Raw genomic sequence first — 16,879 nt, forward strand, 5'->3', positions numbered from 1 at the left:
GCTCCGGAGCGTCGGCTAGAGGAAGTGCGTCATTATGCACAAAACGGTCTTCCCGATGCTTCTCCTGCTATCTGCCTGACTCCCTGACCTGTGTTGTTTGTTTGCAACTGATAAAGTATCCTACTGTACGGTGAGTGCCGTCTTGTCCCTTCATTTCTTCATTCATCTGTACTGCCACCCTCTAAGCTGAGCACCATCCAGAGCAGGACAGTTGCGCTGCCGGTGCGGCATCCTCTGCTCCGGGAGGAGCGTGGTATCTGAACAGCCTATTACCAGTTTCAGCAGTGCCGGTGAGCTGTTTTCTATATACTGCAATGTGTAAGGTACCTGGGAGAAAGAGGATTCAGGACCTAAACTGGGTGCTTGAAAAATGTAGGGTGAATCTCGCTGCTACCCTAATCTCCGTACTTACATCTTGCCTTGTGTTAGGATCCTGGGCTTGAGGAGTGTTGAGCAGAGCAGAGTCGCAGTCCGGACTGTAGTGTTCACAGTAGTCATAAGCTGCCTGAGCATTGTTTGCTATAAGTAGTTGTTGAATGTCGCCCTGAGGAGGAACAAGAAACCATCATTAGTTTCGTATGTCTTCTAGTAATGAAAATTTATTTGGCGTATTTGATCTTTACATTGTTTTCATTAAAGCGAAACTTTGCAAAAATGGAGGAAACTGAGTTGAGACAGAACACGTGGACATCTTTGTTGTTAGCAGTTTATTATGATGTACATGGGACTTATTACCTATTGGATCCACTAGATTATCTGTGGATCAAAATAGACTCTAGTGAAGAGTTAGTAAGATAGGTAGCGGAGTCAGCTCGCCACAGTCCACCGCACGGCAGGAAACTCCAAGCACATAGAGTAAGAAACGGGAAGCCAGCGGTAAATGAACTTCTCATTTTTCGAATCAAGGTTAAAAGGGGTACTCCGGTGGAAAATAATTTTTTTCAAATCAACTGGTGCCAAAAAGTTCTACAGATTTGTAAATTACTTCTATTTAAAAATCTTAATCCTTCCAGTACTTATCAGCTGCTGCATGCTCCACAGGAAGTTCTTTTCATTTTGAATTTCCTTTCTGTCTGACCACAGTGATCTCTGCTGACACCTCTGTCCTTGTCAGGAACTGTCCAGAGCAGGATAGGTTTGCTATGGGGATTTGCTCCTGCTCCGGACAGTTCCTGACATGGACAGAGGTGTCAACAGAGAGCACTGTGGTCAGACAGAAAGGAAATTAAAAAATAAAAGAACTTCCTGTGGAGCATACAGCAGCTGATAAGTACTGGAAGGATTAAGATTTTTTTTATAGAAGTAATTTACAAATCTGTTTAACCTTCTGGCACGAGTTGATAAAAAAATAAAAAAATTTCCAGGGGTGTACCCCTTTCAACAAATGTATAAATTACTTACATTTAAAAATCCTAATCCTTCCAGTACTTATCAGCTGCTGTATGCTCCAGAGGAAGTTGTGTGGTTCTATTCAGTCTGACAACAGTGCTCTCTGCTGACACCTCTGTCCATGGCAGGAACTCTCCAGAGTACAAGCCAATCCCCATAGCAAACCTATTCTGCTCTGGACAGTTCCTGACATGGACAGAGGTGTCAGCAGGGAGCACTGTGGTCAGACTGAATAGAACCACACAACTTCCTCTGGAGCATACAGCAGCTGATAAGTACTGGAAGGATTAAGATTTTTAAATGGAAGTCATTTACAAATCTGTTTAACTTCATAGCGCCACTTGATTTAAAAAAAATGTGTTTTACCCCTTTAATGGATGCAGTCTACTAGTTGCTATGTTTGGTCTATTTCCAAAACATATTCTTTTTTTGTGTAGCACGGTTTCCTTTGCTATCCGTATAGGAAATAAATCCGCCGCATGTACACCATGGTATATGTTGGCATACCTTTTTGCCAGCATCCCAAAGCATATTTATTAAAGCATATATTTTCATTGACATTAGGAGTAGAGGATAACTACGGTGTCCAATCTCCAAAGTGATGAACATTTCTGCCATGACTTTATTATAATTATGGCTAAATCTTGGGAAAAACGTATTAAAAACACGCAAAAAAAAAAAAAACCACAGCATGTAAAACACGGTCATAACCTCTGCCATACATTGGAGATAATCCTCATAGTTTTCACTTGAAATAAGTTAAACGCCATTTATTGCTTCTGTGGTGTTTTTTCCTACATTCATATTTAGTCTGGCAGTATCTGGTGGTATTTGTCGAAAAACAAAGTTCTAACATATGCCACAGTGTACCCCCCTCCAGATCCATTGATTTCAATGGACCAAAGTTAGTTTAAAGGGGTACTCCGGTGAAAACCTTTTTTCTTTTAAATCAACTGGTGGCAGAAAGTTAAACATATTTGTAAATTACTTCTATTAAAAAATCTTAATCCTTCCAGTACTTATTAGCTGCTGAATGCTACAGAGGAAATTCCTTTCTTTTTGGAACACTGATGACATCACGACCACAGTGCTCTCTGCTGACATCTCTGTCCATTTTACCATGCACAGCAAATGTATGCTAAGGGCAGTTTGGTGGCTCAGTGGTTAGCACTGCTGCCTTGCAGTGCTGGGGACTTGGGTTCAAATCCCACTAAGGACAACAATAAATAAAGTGTTATTATTATTATAATAACGTCAGCAGAGAGAACTGTGGTCGTGATGTCATCAGAGAGCATTCCAAAAAGAAAAGAATTTCCTCTGTAGTATTCAGAAGCTAATAAGTACAGGAAGGACTAAGATTTTTTAATAGAAGTAATTTACAAATATGTTTAACTTTCTGCCACCAGTTGATTTAAAAGGAAAAAAAAGGTTTTCACCGGAGAACCCCTTTAAGGCAGTGTTTCCCAACCAGGATGCCTCGAGCTGTTTCAAAACTACAACTCCCAGCATGCCTGGACAGCCGAAGGCTGTCCAGGCATGCTGGGAGTTGTAGTTTTGCAACAGCTGGAGGCACCCTGGTTGGGAAACACTGGTCTAAGGGCTCGTTCACACTGAAAAAAATTAGTCGAGGAAAATGTATTAGCTCAATTCCTCCGTGAAATGGCGATCTTTCTGCTCCGACAGAAATAATCAGGAATCAGCGCTTATTAAAGGGGTACTCCCGTGGAAATTATTATTATTTTTTTAAATCAACTGGTGCCAGAAAGTTAAACAGATTTGTAAATTACTTCTATTAAAAAAATCTTAATCCTTCCAGTACTTATTAGCTGCTATATACTACAGACAAAGTTCTTTTCTTTTTGGATTTCTTTTTTTGCCTGACCACAGTGCTCTCTGCTGACACCTCTGTCCGTATAAGGAACTGTCCAGAGCAGGAGAAAATCTTCATAGCAAACCTATGCTGCTCTTGTCAGTTCCTGATACGGACAGAGGTGTCAGCAGAGAGCACTGTGGACAGAAAAAAAAAATCCAAAAAGAAAGGAACTTTCTCTGTAATATACAGCCGCTAATAAGTACTAGAGGGATAAAGATTTTTTAATAGAAGTAATTTACAAATCTGTATAACTTTCTGGCACCAGTTGATAAAAAAAAAAAAAATGTTTTCCACCGGAGTACCCCTTTAAGCCGTGGACATTGGTGCTGTCCTATCGACAAACAGGATATTTTTGGTGGATTCTAATCCTGAAGATCGAACATGTTTAATCTTCCGCCGGAATCCAACTCCTTGCCGAAAGTTCTGGTGTTTAATCTGAAAAAATCACTGAAATCAATGATAAGCTGCAGCAAAGTGGAAATCTAAAATACCTTGTGGATATTCTGAGCGGATCCTCTGTAGTGTGAACAGGGCCTAAGAGTGACTGTGTTGGGTCCATTTTTAACCATATTAATGGGGGAGATTTATTGAACCTTGTGCGTAGGGTTGCCACCTGGCCGGTATTTTACCGGCACAGCCGGAATTTTGGCCACCCTGCCAGTATTTTTATATCAACCAATCCTCCAACTCCCGGAACGTTGCACCATACACTATGCCAGCGTTTCCCAACCAGTGCTCCTCCAGCTGTTGCAAAACTACAATTCTCAGCATGCCCAGACAGCCAACGGCTGTCCGGGCATGCTGGGAGTTGTGGTTTTGCAACAGCTGGAGGCCCCCCTGGTTGGAAAACACTGACCTATACTATATACTACTATTTAGTAGTCCAACATGCTTGGAGTTGTAGAATTGCAACAGCTGGAGGCCCCCCTGGTTGGAAAACACTGACCTATACTATATACTACTATTTAGTAGTCCAACATGCTTGGAGTTGTAGAATTGCAACAGCTGGAGACACCGCTGGTTGGAAAACACTGACCTATATTATATACTACTATTTAGTCCAACATGCTCTGAGTTGTAGTTTTGCAACAGCTGGAGGCTCCCCTGGTTGAAAAATACTGACCTATACTATATACTACCAGGGCTGTGGAGTCAGAGTTGAGGAGTCGGACTAAATTTTGGGTACCTGGAGTCGGAGTTGGCAAACAATGCACCAACTCCGACTCCTACTAAATTTAGATATGAATTTTTAAAAAAAGCAAGTTTAAATGTTTTACAATAAATGCCCCTTCCTGGAGCCTCCCACTGCCCTATCTTCAGCAGCAGATCAGCACACAAAAAGGAGAAGGCAGCATCTTCTGCCCAACTACCTCTCTCTGCTAGAAGAGCTTAGAAGAACTTGGTGGAACAGCTTCTTGGATTCAACTGTAAGTGTTTATAAATACATTCGCATATTAATACAGAGGAGTCGGGGTCGGAAGTACAAAAAACTGTGGAGTCGGAACATTTATCTACCGACTCCACAGCCCTGTATACTACTATATAGTCCAACATGCTGGGAGTTGTAGTTTTGCAAGAGCTGGAGCCACCCCTGGTTGGAAAACACTGACCTATACTTTATACTACTAAATAGTCCAACATGCTGGGAGTTGTAGTTTTCATTTGGAGCAGCTACTGAGCCACAGGCTGTATCAGGGCATGCTGGGAGTTGTAGTTAGTAACTCCCAAATTTTATAAAAACAAAGTGATCAAAAAGTCACCTCAAAACAAAACTGATCCTGTTAAAAACTACAGATTGGGGTGCAAAAAACGAGTCCTCACACAGGACGTATAAGGAGAAATAAAGAAGTTATAGGGGTCAGAATAGGACAAAATTATCCCCCGCATATGTGTATCCTGTGATGTCACGCATATATAATTAATTATGAAAATTAGCATGGCCGGTATTTTTTTGCAAGAAAGGTGACAACCCTACTTGTGCGTAGGATCAGTGGAGCAGTTGCCCATAGCAACCAATCAGATCCCAACTTTAGTTTTTTTCAGAGCCTATTTTTAAAAATGAAAGCTGGAATCTGAGGTTGCTATGGGCAACTGCTCCACTGTTTCCCTGCACAAGGCTTGATAAATCTCTTCTCCGGTCGGCCATGCCTTTGAGTTACACACAAAAGAAATTGTATACACTTAGAAATAAACCCAACATAGGGGTAGATTTGTGGCGCTGTAGTAAGATTCTCCTCGTTGCCCATAGCAACCAATCACAGATCAGCTTTCATTTCTCTTATTTCTCTGGTAAAATGAAAGCTGAGATGTGATTGGTTGCTATGGACAACGAGGAGAATCTTACTATAAGACATTAATCTCCCACATAAATTCGGGGTGTACATTGTAATATACATCAGAATACTGTTCAGACGCTTTTCCAATATAAAGGTAGGTGTAAACATTCTCCTATATTCCAACATAAAGAAGGGATGCGTCCAATGGAAACCAAATGATAAGGTCCTGTGGTGCTTAAAACCACTGAATTAAATAACCTATCAACCTTAAAGGGGTACTCCACTGGAAAACATTTTCTTTTAACCCCTTAAGGACCAAGCTAATTAAAGGAGTAGTCCAGTGGTGATTCAGTGGTGAGCAACTTATCCCCTATCCTAAGGATAGGGGATAAGTTGCAGATCGCGGGGGGTCCGACCCCTGGGGCCCCCCGCGATCTCCTGTACGGAGCCCCGACAGCCCGCTGGAAGGGGGCGTGTCGACCTCCGCACGAGGCGGCGGCCGACACGCCCCCTCAATACAACTCTATGGCAGAGCCGAAGCGCTGCCTTCGGCAATCTCCGGCTCTGCCATAGAGATGTATTGAGGGGGCGTGTCGGCCGCCACCTCGTGCAGGGGTCGACACCCGCTATCTGGGCGGAGAGCCGGGGCCCCGTACAGAGAGATCGCAGGGGGCCCCAGCGGTCGGACCCCCCGCGATCTCAAACTTATCCCCTATCCTTAGGATAGGGGATAAGTTTTTCACCACTGGACTACCCCTTTAAGCCTGTACGCCCCTCAAAGACCAGGCCTGTTTTTTTCCAATCTGGGATGTCTTTATTTGAGAATAACTCTGGTAATGTTTTGCCAATGAAAACAATTCTGACATTGTTTTTTTGTCACAAGTTGTACTACATGAAAATAGCAAAAGTTAATCAATATCCTTTGTATTTTTTTATTTACAATGCAAGAAATCGTGAAATTTTTTTGTTTTTTTGACGTTAATAGGTTGCATATATTTATACATAATGTTTATTTTTTTATCAAAAATTATAATTTCATGTCTACTTTATTTTCTCAACTTTTTTTTAATTATTATTCACATTTTAGATGTATTAGAGGCCTAACAAATTTACTTGACATTTAGAAAATTTGAAAAGTACGTCTTATTTTTATGTGCTAAGCAAGGATTGCCGCAACTGAGAAGTAGTAGAACATGGGAACCCCCCCCCCCCCCCTGAATGACACTATTTTAAAAACTAGACCCCTCAAAGTATTCGCTAGGGGGTACAGTGAGTATTTTAATACCATAGTTTTTTGGCAGGAATTATTACAAAGTCAGTATTAAAAAAATCGAAACTAGCTTTTTTTCACAAATGCATCATTTGTGGGACAATTTTTTTGTACATCACTTCTGATATTGAAAGAAATGCTCCTATATTTTATTTAGCTGCTTGTCCCATGTTCGGAAATACCCCCGCTTAGGCCATATATGGTTCCTTGGCCGCGTGGTAGGACCCCCACCCCCACAAGTGACCCCATTTATATACCGTACCCCTACAAGTTATTGGCTGGACCAGGGACCACTCTGATTGGTCCTTGGTTGGCTGGCAGTATAACGCGTCTGTCTGTGACAGTTAAGGCTCCTGATGGATATATCCGCCATCTTGTGGGAATAAGCACCCGCTCATGGCGAATATATCCATCACTGCTGCGGCTGGGTAGCTCAGTGTGTCCGCTCATGACTGCTGGCGGAAAATCCGCCGCTATGAGTGGACACACAAAGCTACCCAGCCGCAGCAGGGAGCTCATTACCGTGACTGCTGCATAATGGCCCTCATTTACTTAGAAAATCGGGTTGTAAGTCTATGTTGCTTTCTTACCCGACTGCTTTTTTCCCCTGGTATTTATTATTATGTCGCATCCTGTTTGTCGCATGTGGGTTTTGTTGGTTTTGGTTTCCAACTCCTCTGAGCTGTCGGGAAAAAATCCACAACAATTCAACAAATTCGGGTTGGAAACCTTTATAAATACGTGGGAAAGCTCAGAAATGTCGGGTTACGCCCCTTTTTCGGGTTTGGGAGAATCCACATCGGGTCCGTCGGGAAAAAATGTTGCATCGTGTCGCAGACTGGCGCACGATGTCTGCGACATGTCACAGACAAAGATGCGCCAAAAAAACCCAACAAAACAAGTCGGGTTCAGAATAGTAAATGAGGGCCAATGTGTAGGATCACATGGTGGACATCTGCAGCATATTACATGCTGCGGATGTCCGCCAATGCGATCCTACACATTATGCATTTTTTTTTATTAGATTCATTTAATAAATGTATTTTTATTATAACTTTTTTTTTTTTTTTACACTTTTATTAAATTTTTATTTATTTTCACACTTTTATTTTATTTATTTATTTATTTATTTTTACACTTTTTAATGCTTCAGAATACTTAGTATTCCAAAGCATTGCAGTTATATGCTGCCTGCCAGTTTTCACTAGCAGGCAGCATATTAGGACGTGCCTCTGGCGATACCCAGGGTAGACCTGGGGGTCTTTGTAGGACCCCCGGCTGCCCAGGTATGCAGCAGCACCCCGCGATGCTCCGGGGTGCTGCAGGAGAGACAGAGGGAGCCCCCTCCCTCTGTCAGAACTCCTTACAGCGCGGGGTCACTTCTGACCGCGGCTGTAAGGGTTAAACTGTCGGGAGTGAACTTCACTTCCGGCAGTGGGGCAGGCCTCGGCCAGCCGCGTATTACACACAGCACCCTGCGATCGCGATGCGGGGTGCTGCAGAGGAGACAGAGGGAGCCCCCTCCCTCTGTTATAGCACTTACAGCCCGCGGTCACTTCCGACCGCGGCTGTAAGGGTTAAAACTGCCGGGACTGAAGTTTACTTCGGTCCCGGCAGTGCAGCAAGGTCCCGGCTGTGTGATACAGCTGAGTCCCTGCCGCGATCTCGTGGGTGCACTGGGCAGCTCCCACAAGAATAATGGACGAGTATAAACGTCCATTTGCGGGTAAGGCCGCCAACCTGGACGTCTATACTCGTCCATGGTCGTTATCAGGTTAAATCAACTGATGCCAGAAAGTTAAACAGATTTGTAAATTACTTCTATTAAAAAATCCTAATCCTTCCAGTACTTATCAGCTGCTGTATAATACACAGGAAGTTTTTTTCTTTTTGAATTTCCTTTCTCTCTGACCACAGTGCTCTCTGCTGACACCTCTGTCCATGTCAGGAACTGTCCAGAGCAGGAGAGGTTTCCTATGGGGATTTGCTCCTACTCTGGACAGTTCCTAAAATGGACAGAGGTGTCAGCAGAGAGCACTGTAGTCAGAGAGAAAGGAAATTCAAAAAGAAAAGAGCTTCCTCTGTATGGTACAGCAGCTGATAAGTACTAGAAGGATTGATATTTTTTAATAGAAGTCATTTACAAATCTGACAGAGGTGTCAGCAGAGAGCACTGTGCTCGTGATGTCAGCAGAGAGCTCTGTGTTCCAAAAAGAAAATAATTTCCTCTGTAGTATTCAGCAGCTAATAAGTACTGGAAGGATTAAGATTTTTTAATAGAAGTAATTTACAAATCTGTTTAACTTTCTGGCACCTGTTGATTTAAAAAAAAAAAAAAAATTCCACCGGAGTACCCCTTTAATTCTCCTATATCGTATACACTGATATTACAGGAACAATAGGGGAAACTCAAATTTGTGGTAGATTTTCAATTTATAATATAGAGACCAATATGGTGTCTCAGTGCGGTCTCATAACTGGTGCCGTACAGTGCAGGCTCTTAGGGGCTTTTCCATAGCGAGGGACATTTTTCAGCGGATCAGCAACACGTTTTTTCTGTCTTTGTGTATAAAAGTCCCTTATTATATATAAAAGTCTAGGAGAAGAAAAATGCCTCAGTTCTACTACAAACAGAAACTATTTTTATTTGGTGGTTTTATGGTCTGAAAAAAAATGCCACAAAAAAAGAAAATAAAAATAAAAAAAACTGTCCCCCCAGTATTCTTTTCCTTGATGCAGTTAGTGTGTACTAGTAAAGGCGTATTTTATTTGGCGTTTTATCCTCTACGTTTTTACTTAATGTTACTCAAGGATTTCTAATGAAGAACTTTGGGAGCAGATGGTAAATCCTCCTGTGTTATTCTAATTTCTATAACGTAAGTACAATACCTAAATGTACCACAAGAGTGCGCTCTGCCTGGCCTATTACTCATCAGTGTTATCTATCTGATAAGTATACGATTTAGGCTATGTTCACACATACAGTATTTACTGCGTATTTTCTGCTGCTGATTTTGCTACCCATTGATTTCAATGCCCGAAGAAACTATGCAGAAAAATACAGCATGTGTGAACATGCCCTAAAATCTACCTCAAGAGGGCACTCCCCCATTTTATTTTTGCATCTATTATCAAAATTCACCACAAGAGACAGTGTTTTCTTATTGATTTCTATAATGTGAGTAAATTAAAGGGGTACTCCGGCCCTAAGACATCTTATCCCCTATCCAAAGGATGGGGACCCCGCAATCTAGCATGCAGCACCCACCTGTAAGTACTGCAGGAAGCGCTGGAGGCTACAAGTCTTATGCCTCCTGACCACGGGGATGGAGTATCGTGACGTCACGACTCCGCCCCTGCATGACGTCACACCTTGCCCCCTCAATGCAAGTCTATGGGAGGGGGCGTGATGGCCGAACAATTTCTATTGTGTGAGTAAATAATTTAAAAAACCCCACCAGTGGGGCGCTCATCCTCATGACCTGAAGCTTCACCAGAAATTGTTATCAAAATCCTCCACTAGAGAGCGCTCCACCTGACAATGTTATCACAATCCACCACTAGAGGATACTCCCCCTGAAAATGTTATCATAATCAATCATTGGATTTTCTTCCTGAAAATTTTATCAAAATCCTCCAATAGAGAAGGCTGTTCTGAAAAGGGTAAAAATATCTACCACTAGAGGGCCCTCCTGAAAATGTTATCAAAAGCTACCACTAGAGGGCCCTCCTGAAAATGTTATCAAAAGCTACCACTAGAGGGCCCTCCTGAAAATGTTATCAAAAGCTACCACTAGAGGGCCCTCCTGAAAATGTTATCAAAATCTACCTCTAGAGAACTCTCCTGAAAGTGTTATAAAAATCCACCACTAGAGGGCCCTCCAGAAAATGTTATCAAAATATACGTCTAGAGGGCCCTCCTGAAAATGTTATCAAAAGCTACCACTAGAGGGCCCTCCTGAAAATGTTATCAAAAGCTACCACTATAGGGCCCTCCTGAAAATGTTATCAAAATCTACCTCTAGAGAACTCTCCTGAAAGTGTTATAAAAATCCACCACTAGAGGGCCCTCCAGAAAATGTTATCAAAATTTACCACTAGAGGGCCCTCCTGAAAATGTTATCAAAATCTACCACTAGAGGGCCCTCCTGAAAATGTTATAAAAATCCACCACTAGAGGGCCCTCCTGAAAATGTTATAAGAACCGATGATTATCAAAATCTACCACTAGAGGGCCCTCCTGAAAATGTTATCAAAATCCACCACTAGAGGGCCCTCCTGAAAATGTTATCAAAATATACGTCTAGAGGGCCCTCCTGAAAATTGTTATCAAAATCTACCACTATAGGGCCCACCTGAAAATGTTATGAAAATCCATCACTAGAGGGCCCTCCTGAAAATGTTATGAAAATCCATCACTAGAGGGCACTCCTACTGAAAATGTTATGAAAATCCATCACTAGAGGGCGCACCTTCTTGAAATGTTATGAAAATCCACCACTAGAGGGTGCTCCTACTGAAAATGTTATGAAAATCCATCACTAGAGGGTGCTCCTACTGGAAATGTTATGAAAATCCACCACTATTGGATACTCATGAACATGTTATCATAATCCATCACTAGAGGGGACCCCTTCTGCAAATGTAAGCAAAATCCATCACTAGGGTGCACTCTTCCTGAAAATGTTATCAAAGTTCAACACTAGAGGGCCCTCCACCTGAAAAATTTATCAAAATTCAACACTAGAGGGCACCCCTCTATAAATAAGACATCTCATTGATTCCTTTTTTGAGTGTAAAGGATTATATCCTCCACTAGAGGGAGCTCCTACTGATTTTCTTTAGATCATTTATATATTCTGTGGCAGTGTGGCAAGGAAAGGGTGTATTTCCCTTGCTAACTCTAGAAAATGCTCCACCTGTGGCCTGATTAATGAGGTATCAGGAAGGGAAAGTGTGTTTTAAAAGGAAAAGAAACGGAATAGTTGGGGCTTTCCCTGGGAAACAGCACATCGCAGTAGGGGGAGACACTCGGACCCTGTTGAGGAAGCACACAGCCGGAGCTGTGAATGGTCTAAGAAGGGGTGTGAACTGTGAGTAACAGGTTGCAGGAGTCACATGTTTAACTGGCTGAGGGTAGCTCACCAGCTAGTAGTCAGGGCATGCTGATATGTGTAGTCAGTGACCAGACGGTCTAGGATTTTATTTTGTTCCTGTGTTATGTTTGTTTTCCCCCTGCAACCTGTCTAAATAAAGCTGGCAAGGAGCCAGGCTTGCATGAATAACCATTATCTGCGGGTTTATTGAGTGGAAACGTGTCCCTTGGCAGTGTCCAGGACGATCCCGGAGCTAATCCCCAAGGAGGAATCCTTACAATTCCTTATGAATATCTAGCTTAGTGTTTTCCAGTGTGTCTCCAACTGTTGCAAAACTACAACTCCCAGCATGCATTGTTCTGACTTTATCATACCACATTTCACCACAAGATGGTGACTCTGCTCTTTCATATCCATAATATGTGTAAATAAACAAACTCTATCACTAGAGGGCACTCCATCTTGCCAACATATTCTGAATTCCTTCACATTAAGGAGAAGATTTTACCCGAATTCTATAACAGCTCTTTTACCAATGTAACGTTGCCCCAAGGCCTCTTGACAACACTGTTCTGAGAAAGAAACACGTTGAGGGGGCACAAACTAACATTATAAAACCTACTGTGAAATTCACTATGGAGATCGAACAGTTTCTTAAGGGAGCTGTGATAGCCCAGTTACCAGTATTATCCCTTCTTTAGGGTCTGATATACGTCACCTACATTATATTTTTAACCTATTTTTGGAGTATAATATTGTATTTCATGACACTGTAAAAGTTAGATTTTAAGGGAGAAAACTAAATAGGGGATTTGTGATTCTGCTGCACACCCCCAGAACCCTATCTATACAGCCTGAAGACCAGACCCCATCTATACAGCCTGAAGACCAGACCCCAACTATACAGCCTGAACACCAGACCCCATCTATACAGCCTGAAGACCAGACCCCAACTATACAGCCTGAAGACCAGACCCCATCTATACAGCCTGAAGACCAGACACCAACTATACAGCCTGAAGACCAGACCCCATCTATACAGCCTGAAGACCAGACCCCAACTATACAGCCTGAAGACCAGACCCCATCTATACAGCCTGAAGACCAGACACCAACTATACAGCCTGAAAACCAGACCCCATCTATACAGCCTGAAGACCAGACCCCATCTATACAGCCTGAAGACCAGACCCCATCTATACAGCCTGAAGACCAGACCCCATCTATACAGCCTGAAGACCAGACCCCATCTATACAGCCTGAAGACCAGACCCCATCTATACAGCCTGAAGACCAGACCCCATCTATACAGCCTGAAGACCAGACCCCATCTATACAGCCTGAAGACCAGACCCCAACTATACAGCCTGAAGACCAGACCCCAACTATACAGCCTGAAGACCAGACCCCAAATATACAGCCTGAAGACCAGACCCCAAAATATACAACCTGAAGACCAGACCCCAAAATATACAGCCTGAAGACCAGACCCCATCTATACAGTCTGAAGACCAGACCCATCTATACAGCCTGAAGACCAGACCCCATCTATACAGCCTGAAGACCAGACCCCAACTATACAGCCTGAAGACCAGACCCCATCCATACAGCCTGAAGACCAGACACCAACTATACAGCCTGAAGACCAGACCCCATCTATACAGCCTGAAGACCAGACCCCATCTATACAGCCTGAAGACCAGACCCCATCTATACAGCCTGAAGACCAGACCCCATCTATACAGCCTGAAGACCAGACCCCATCTATACAGCCTGAAGACCAGACCCCATCTATACAGCCTGAAGACCAGACCCCATCTATACAGCCTGAAGACCAGACCCCAACTATACAGCCTGAAGACCAGACCCCAACTATACAGCCTGAAGACCAGACCCCAAATATACAGCCTGAAGACCAGACCCCAAAATATACAACCTGAAGACCAGACCCCATCTATACAGCCTGAAGACCAGACCCCATCTATACAGTCTGAAGACCAGACCCATCTATACAGCCTGAAGACCAGACCCCATCTATACAGCCTGAAGACCAGACCCCACCTATACAGCCTGAAGACCAGACCCCATCTATACAGTCTGAAGACCAGACCCATCTATACAGCCTGAAGACCAGACCCCATCTATACAGCCTGAAGACCAGACCCCACCTATACAGCCTGAGGACCAGACCCCAAATATACAGCCTGAAGACCAGACCCCATCTATACAGCCTGAAGACCAGACCCCATCTATACAGCCTGAGGACCAGACCCCATCTATACAGCCTGAAGACCAGACCCATCTATACAGCCTGAGGACCAGACCCCATCTATACAGCCTGAGGACCAGACCCCATCTATACAGCCTGAAGACCAGACCCATAGATGGGCCCTCTAGTGATGGATTTTCATAACATTTTCAGGTGGGCCCTATAGTGGTAGATTTTGATAACAATTTTCAGGAGGGCCCTCTAGACGTATATTTTGATAACATTTTCAGGAGGGCCCTCTAGTGGTGGATTTTGATAACATTTTCAGGAGGGCCCTGGTCTTCAGGCTGTATAGATGGGGTCTGGTCTTCAGGCTGTATAGATGGGGGTCTGGTCTTCAGGCTGTATAGATGGGGGTCTGGTCTTCAGGCTGTATAGATGGGGGTCTGGTCCTCAGGCTGTATAGATGGGGTCTGGTCCTCAGGCTGTATAGATGGGGTCTGGTCTTCAGGCTGTATAGATGGGGTCTGGTCTTCAGGCTGTATAGATGGGGTCTGGTCCTCAGGCTGTATAGATGGGGTCTGGTCTTCAGGCTGTATAGATGGGGTCTGGTCTTCAGGCTGTATATTTGGGGTCTGGTCCTCAGGCTGTATAGGTGGGGTCTGGTCTTCAGGCTGCATAGATGGGGTCTGGTCTTCAGGCTGTATAGAGGGGTCTGGTCTTCAGACTGTATAGATGGGGTCTGGTCTTCAGGCTGTATAGATGGGGTCTGGTCTTCAGGTTGTATATTTTGGGGTCTGGTCTTCAGGCTGTATATTTGGGGTCTGGTCTTCAGGCTGTATAGATGGGGTCTGGTCTTCAGGCTGTATAGATGGGGTCTGGTCTTCAGGCTGTATAGATGGGGTCTGGTCTTCAGGCTGTATAGATGGGGTCTGGTCTTCAGGCTGTATAGTTGGTGTCTGGTCTTCAGGCTGTATAGATGGGGTCTGGTCTTCAGGCTGTATAGTTGGGGTCTGGTCTTCAGGCTGTATAGATGGGGTCTGGTCTTCAGGCTGTATAGATGGGTCTGGTCTTCAGACTGTATAGATGGGGTCTGGTCTTCAGGCTGTATAGATGGGGTCTGGTCTTCAGGTTGTATATTTTGGGGTCTGGTCTTCAGGCTGTATATTTGGGGTCTGGTCTTCAGGCTGTATAGTTGGGGTCTGGTCTTCAGGCTGTATAGTTGGGGTCTGGTCTTCAGGCTGTATAGATGGGGGTCTGGTCTTCAGGCTGTATAGATGGGGTCTGGTCTTCAGGCTGTATAGATGGGGGTCTGGTCTTCAGGCTGTATAGATGGGGGTCTGGTCCTCAGGCTGTATAGATGGGGGTCTGGTCCTCAGGCTGTATAGATGGGGTCTGGTCTTCAGGCTGTATAGATGGGGTCTGGTCTTCAGGCTGTATAGATGGGGTCTGGTCCTCAGGCTGTATAGATGGGTCTGGTCTTCAGCCTGAAGACCAGACCCCATCTATACAGCCTGAAGACCAGACCCCCATCTATACAGCCTGAAGACCAGATCCCATCTATACAGCCTGAGGACCAGACCCCAAAATATACAGCCTGAAGACCAGACCCCATCTATACAGCCTGAAGACCAGACCCCATCTATACAGCCTGAAGACCAGACCCCATCTATACAGCCTGAAGACCAGACACCAACTATACAGCCTGAAGACCAGACCCATCTATACAGCCTGAAGACCAGACTCCATCTATACAGCCTTAAGACCAGACCCCATCTATACAGCCTGAAGACCAGACCCCATCTATACAGCCTGAAGACCAGACCCCATCTATACAGCCTGAAGACCAGACCACATCTATACAGCCTGAAGACCAGACCACATCTATACAGCCTGAAGACCAGACCCCACCTATACAGCCTGAAGACCAGACCCCACTAGATCCCCAGCAGACCAGGGTTCCTCACACTCAGTCAAGGATTTTGCTGTGAATTTACATGTATTTACCTCAGATTTCTCCTTTGTGCTGTAGAAATCATCAGAATAAAACTGACCTCCTGGGCTGAATATAAGGAAACAATCGAGCCCACCGCACCAACAGTGACTCCCAAGTCCATATTCACAATCACTACCCCCCAGACTTCAGGGCGTTGCACCAAAGCTTTATGGTTCCAATTACTTTTGGCTGGTAAAGCTGTGATACTGTTATACTGATGTGATACTGATCCCCCATTGGATGAGAAAAGTATTCCAGATCTGTATTTTGGAAGAACTCTCCTTCTCAGAACAGAGAATCCTGGATGAGAATCAGAAAACTTGGAGCCCATAACAATTACTTTCTTAAGACTCTAATAAACTAATATCAAAAACGTATGAGACGCTTCAGTATTGGTGTACAACACTATGTCCCTGATTTACTAAGAGTGCTGTGGAGGTTTCTTTGTGGGTTTTAATTCCCTAAAAAATTTTTCCATGGTATTTACTAAGGTTTCCCTACATTTTGCACTTTTCCCTACATTTAGCTTTTTTTTTACACATGCTCTGATCTGTCGGGTTTTCCTCAGTTCAAATCCACCACATTTTCTGTGGAAACCTTAGTAAATATGTTGGGTTTTTGTGAAAATGTCGGGAACGCGCCCCTTTTCCCAACAGATATGCCGCTTTTTCAGGTTTTCTCAGCAAAATGGAGAGTTGGTAGGGTGTTGCATTTCTGGCGCAATGCGCCAGAATCTGGCGCAAAACCTGACAAAACATGTCGGGTTTACA

The 16,879-nt window shown here is 43.8% G+C and overlaps 1 protein-coding gene across 11 annotated transcripts in view; it reads right to left on the reverse strand.

Moving 5' to 3' along the window:
- Positions 1-16,879, reverse strand: part of COL11A2 (collagen type XI alpha 2 chain) — a 161,876-nt gene that overhangs the window by 73,825 nt on the left and 71,172 nt on the right. For 8 of the 11 annotated variants that reach the window (XM_056539322.1, XM_056539319.1, XM_056539321.1 and 5 more), the window contains one exon: positions 413-544. In XM_056539322.1, the coding sequence (XP_056395297.1) occupies positions 413-544 (132 nt within the window). Of the gene's footprint in view, positions 1-412; positions 545-3,753; positions 3,958-5,441; positions 5,535-16,879 lie in introns of those variants that run through there. The other 3 variants (XM_056539324.1, XM_056539325.1, XM_056539323.1) reach the window with 3 other exon arrangements.

This window comes from Hyla sarda, chromosome 9 (assembly GCF_029499605.1).
Source record: "Hyla sarda isolate aHylSar1 chromosome 9, aHylSar1.hap1, whole genome shotgun sequence".
Classification (NCBI taxonomy): Eukaryota; Metazoa; Chordata; class Amphibia; order Anura; family Hylidae; genus Hyla; species Hyla sarda.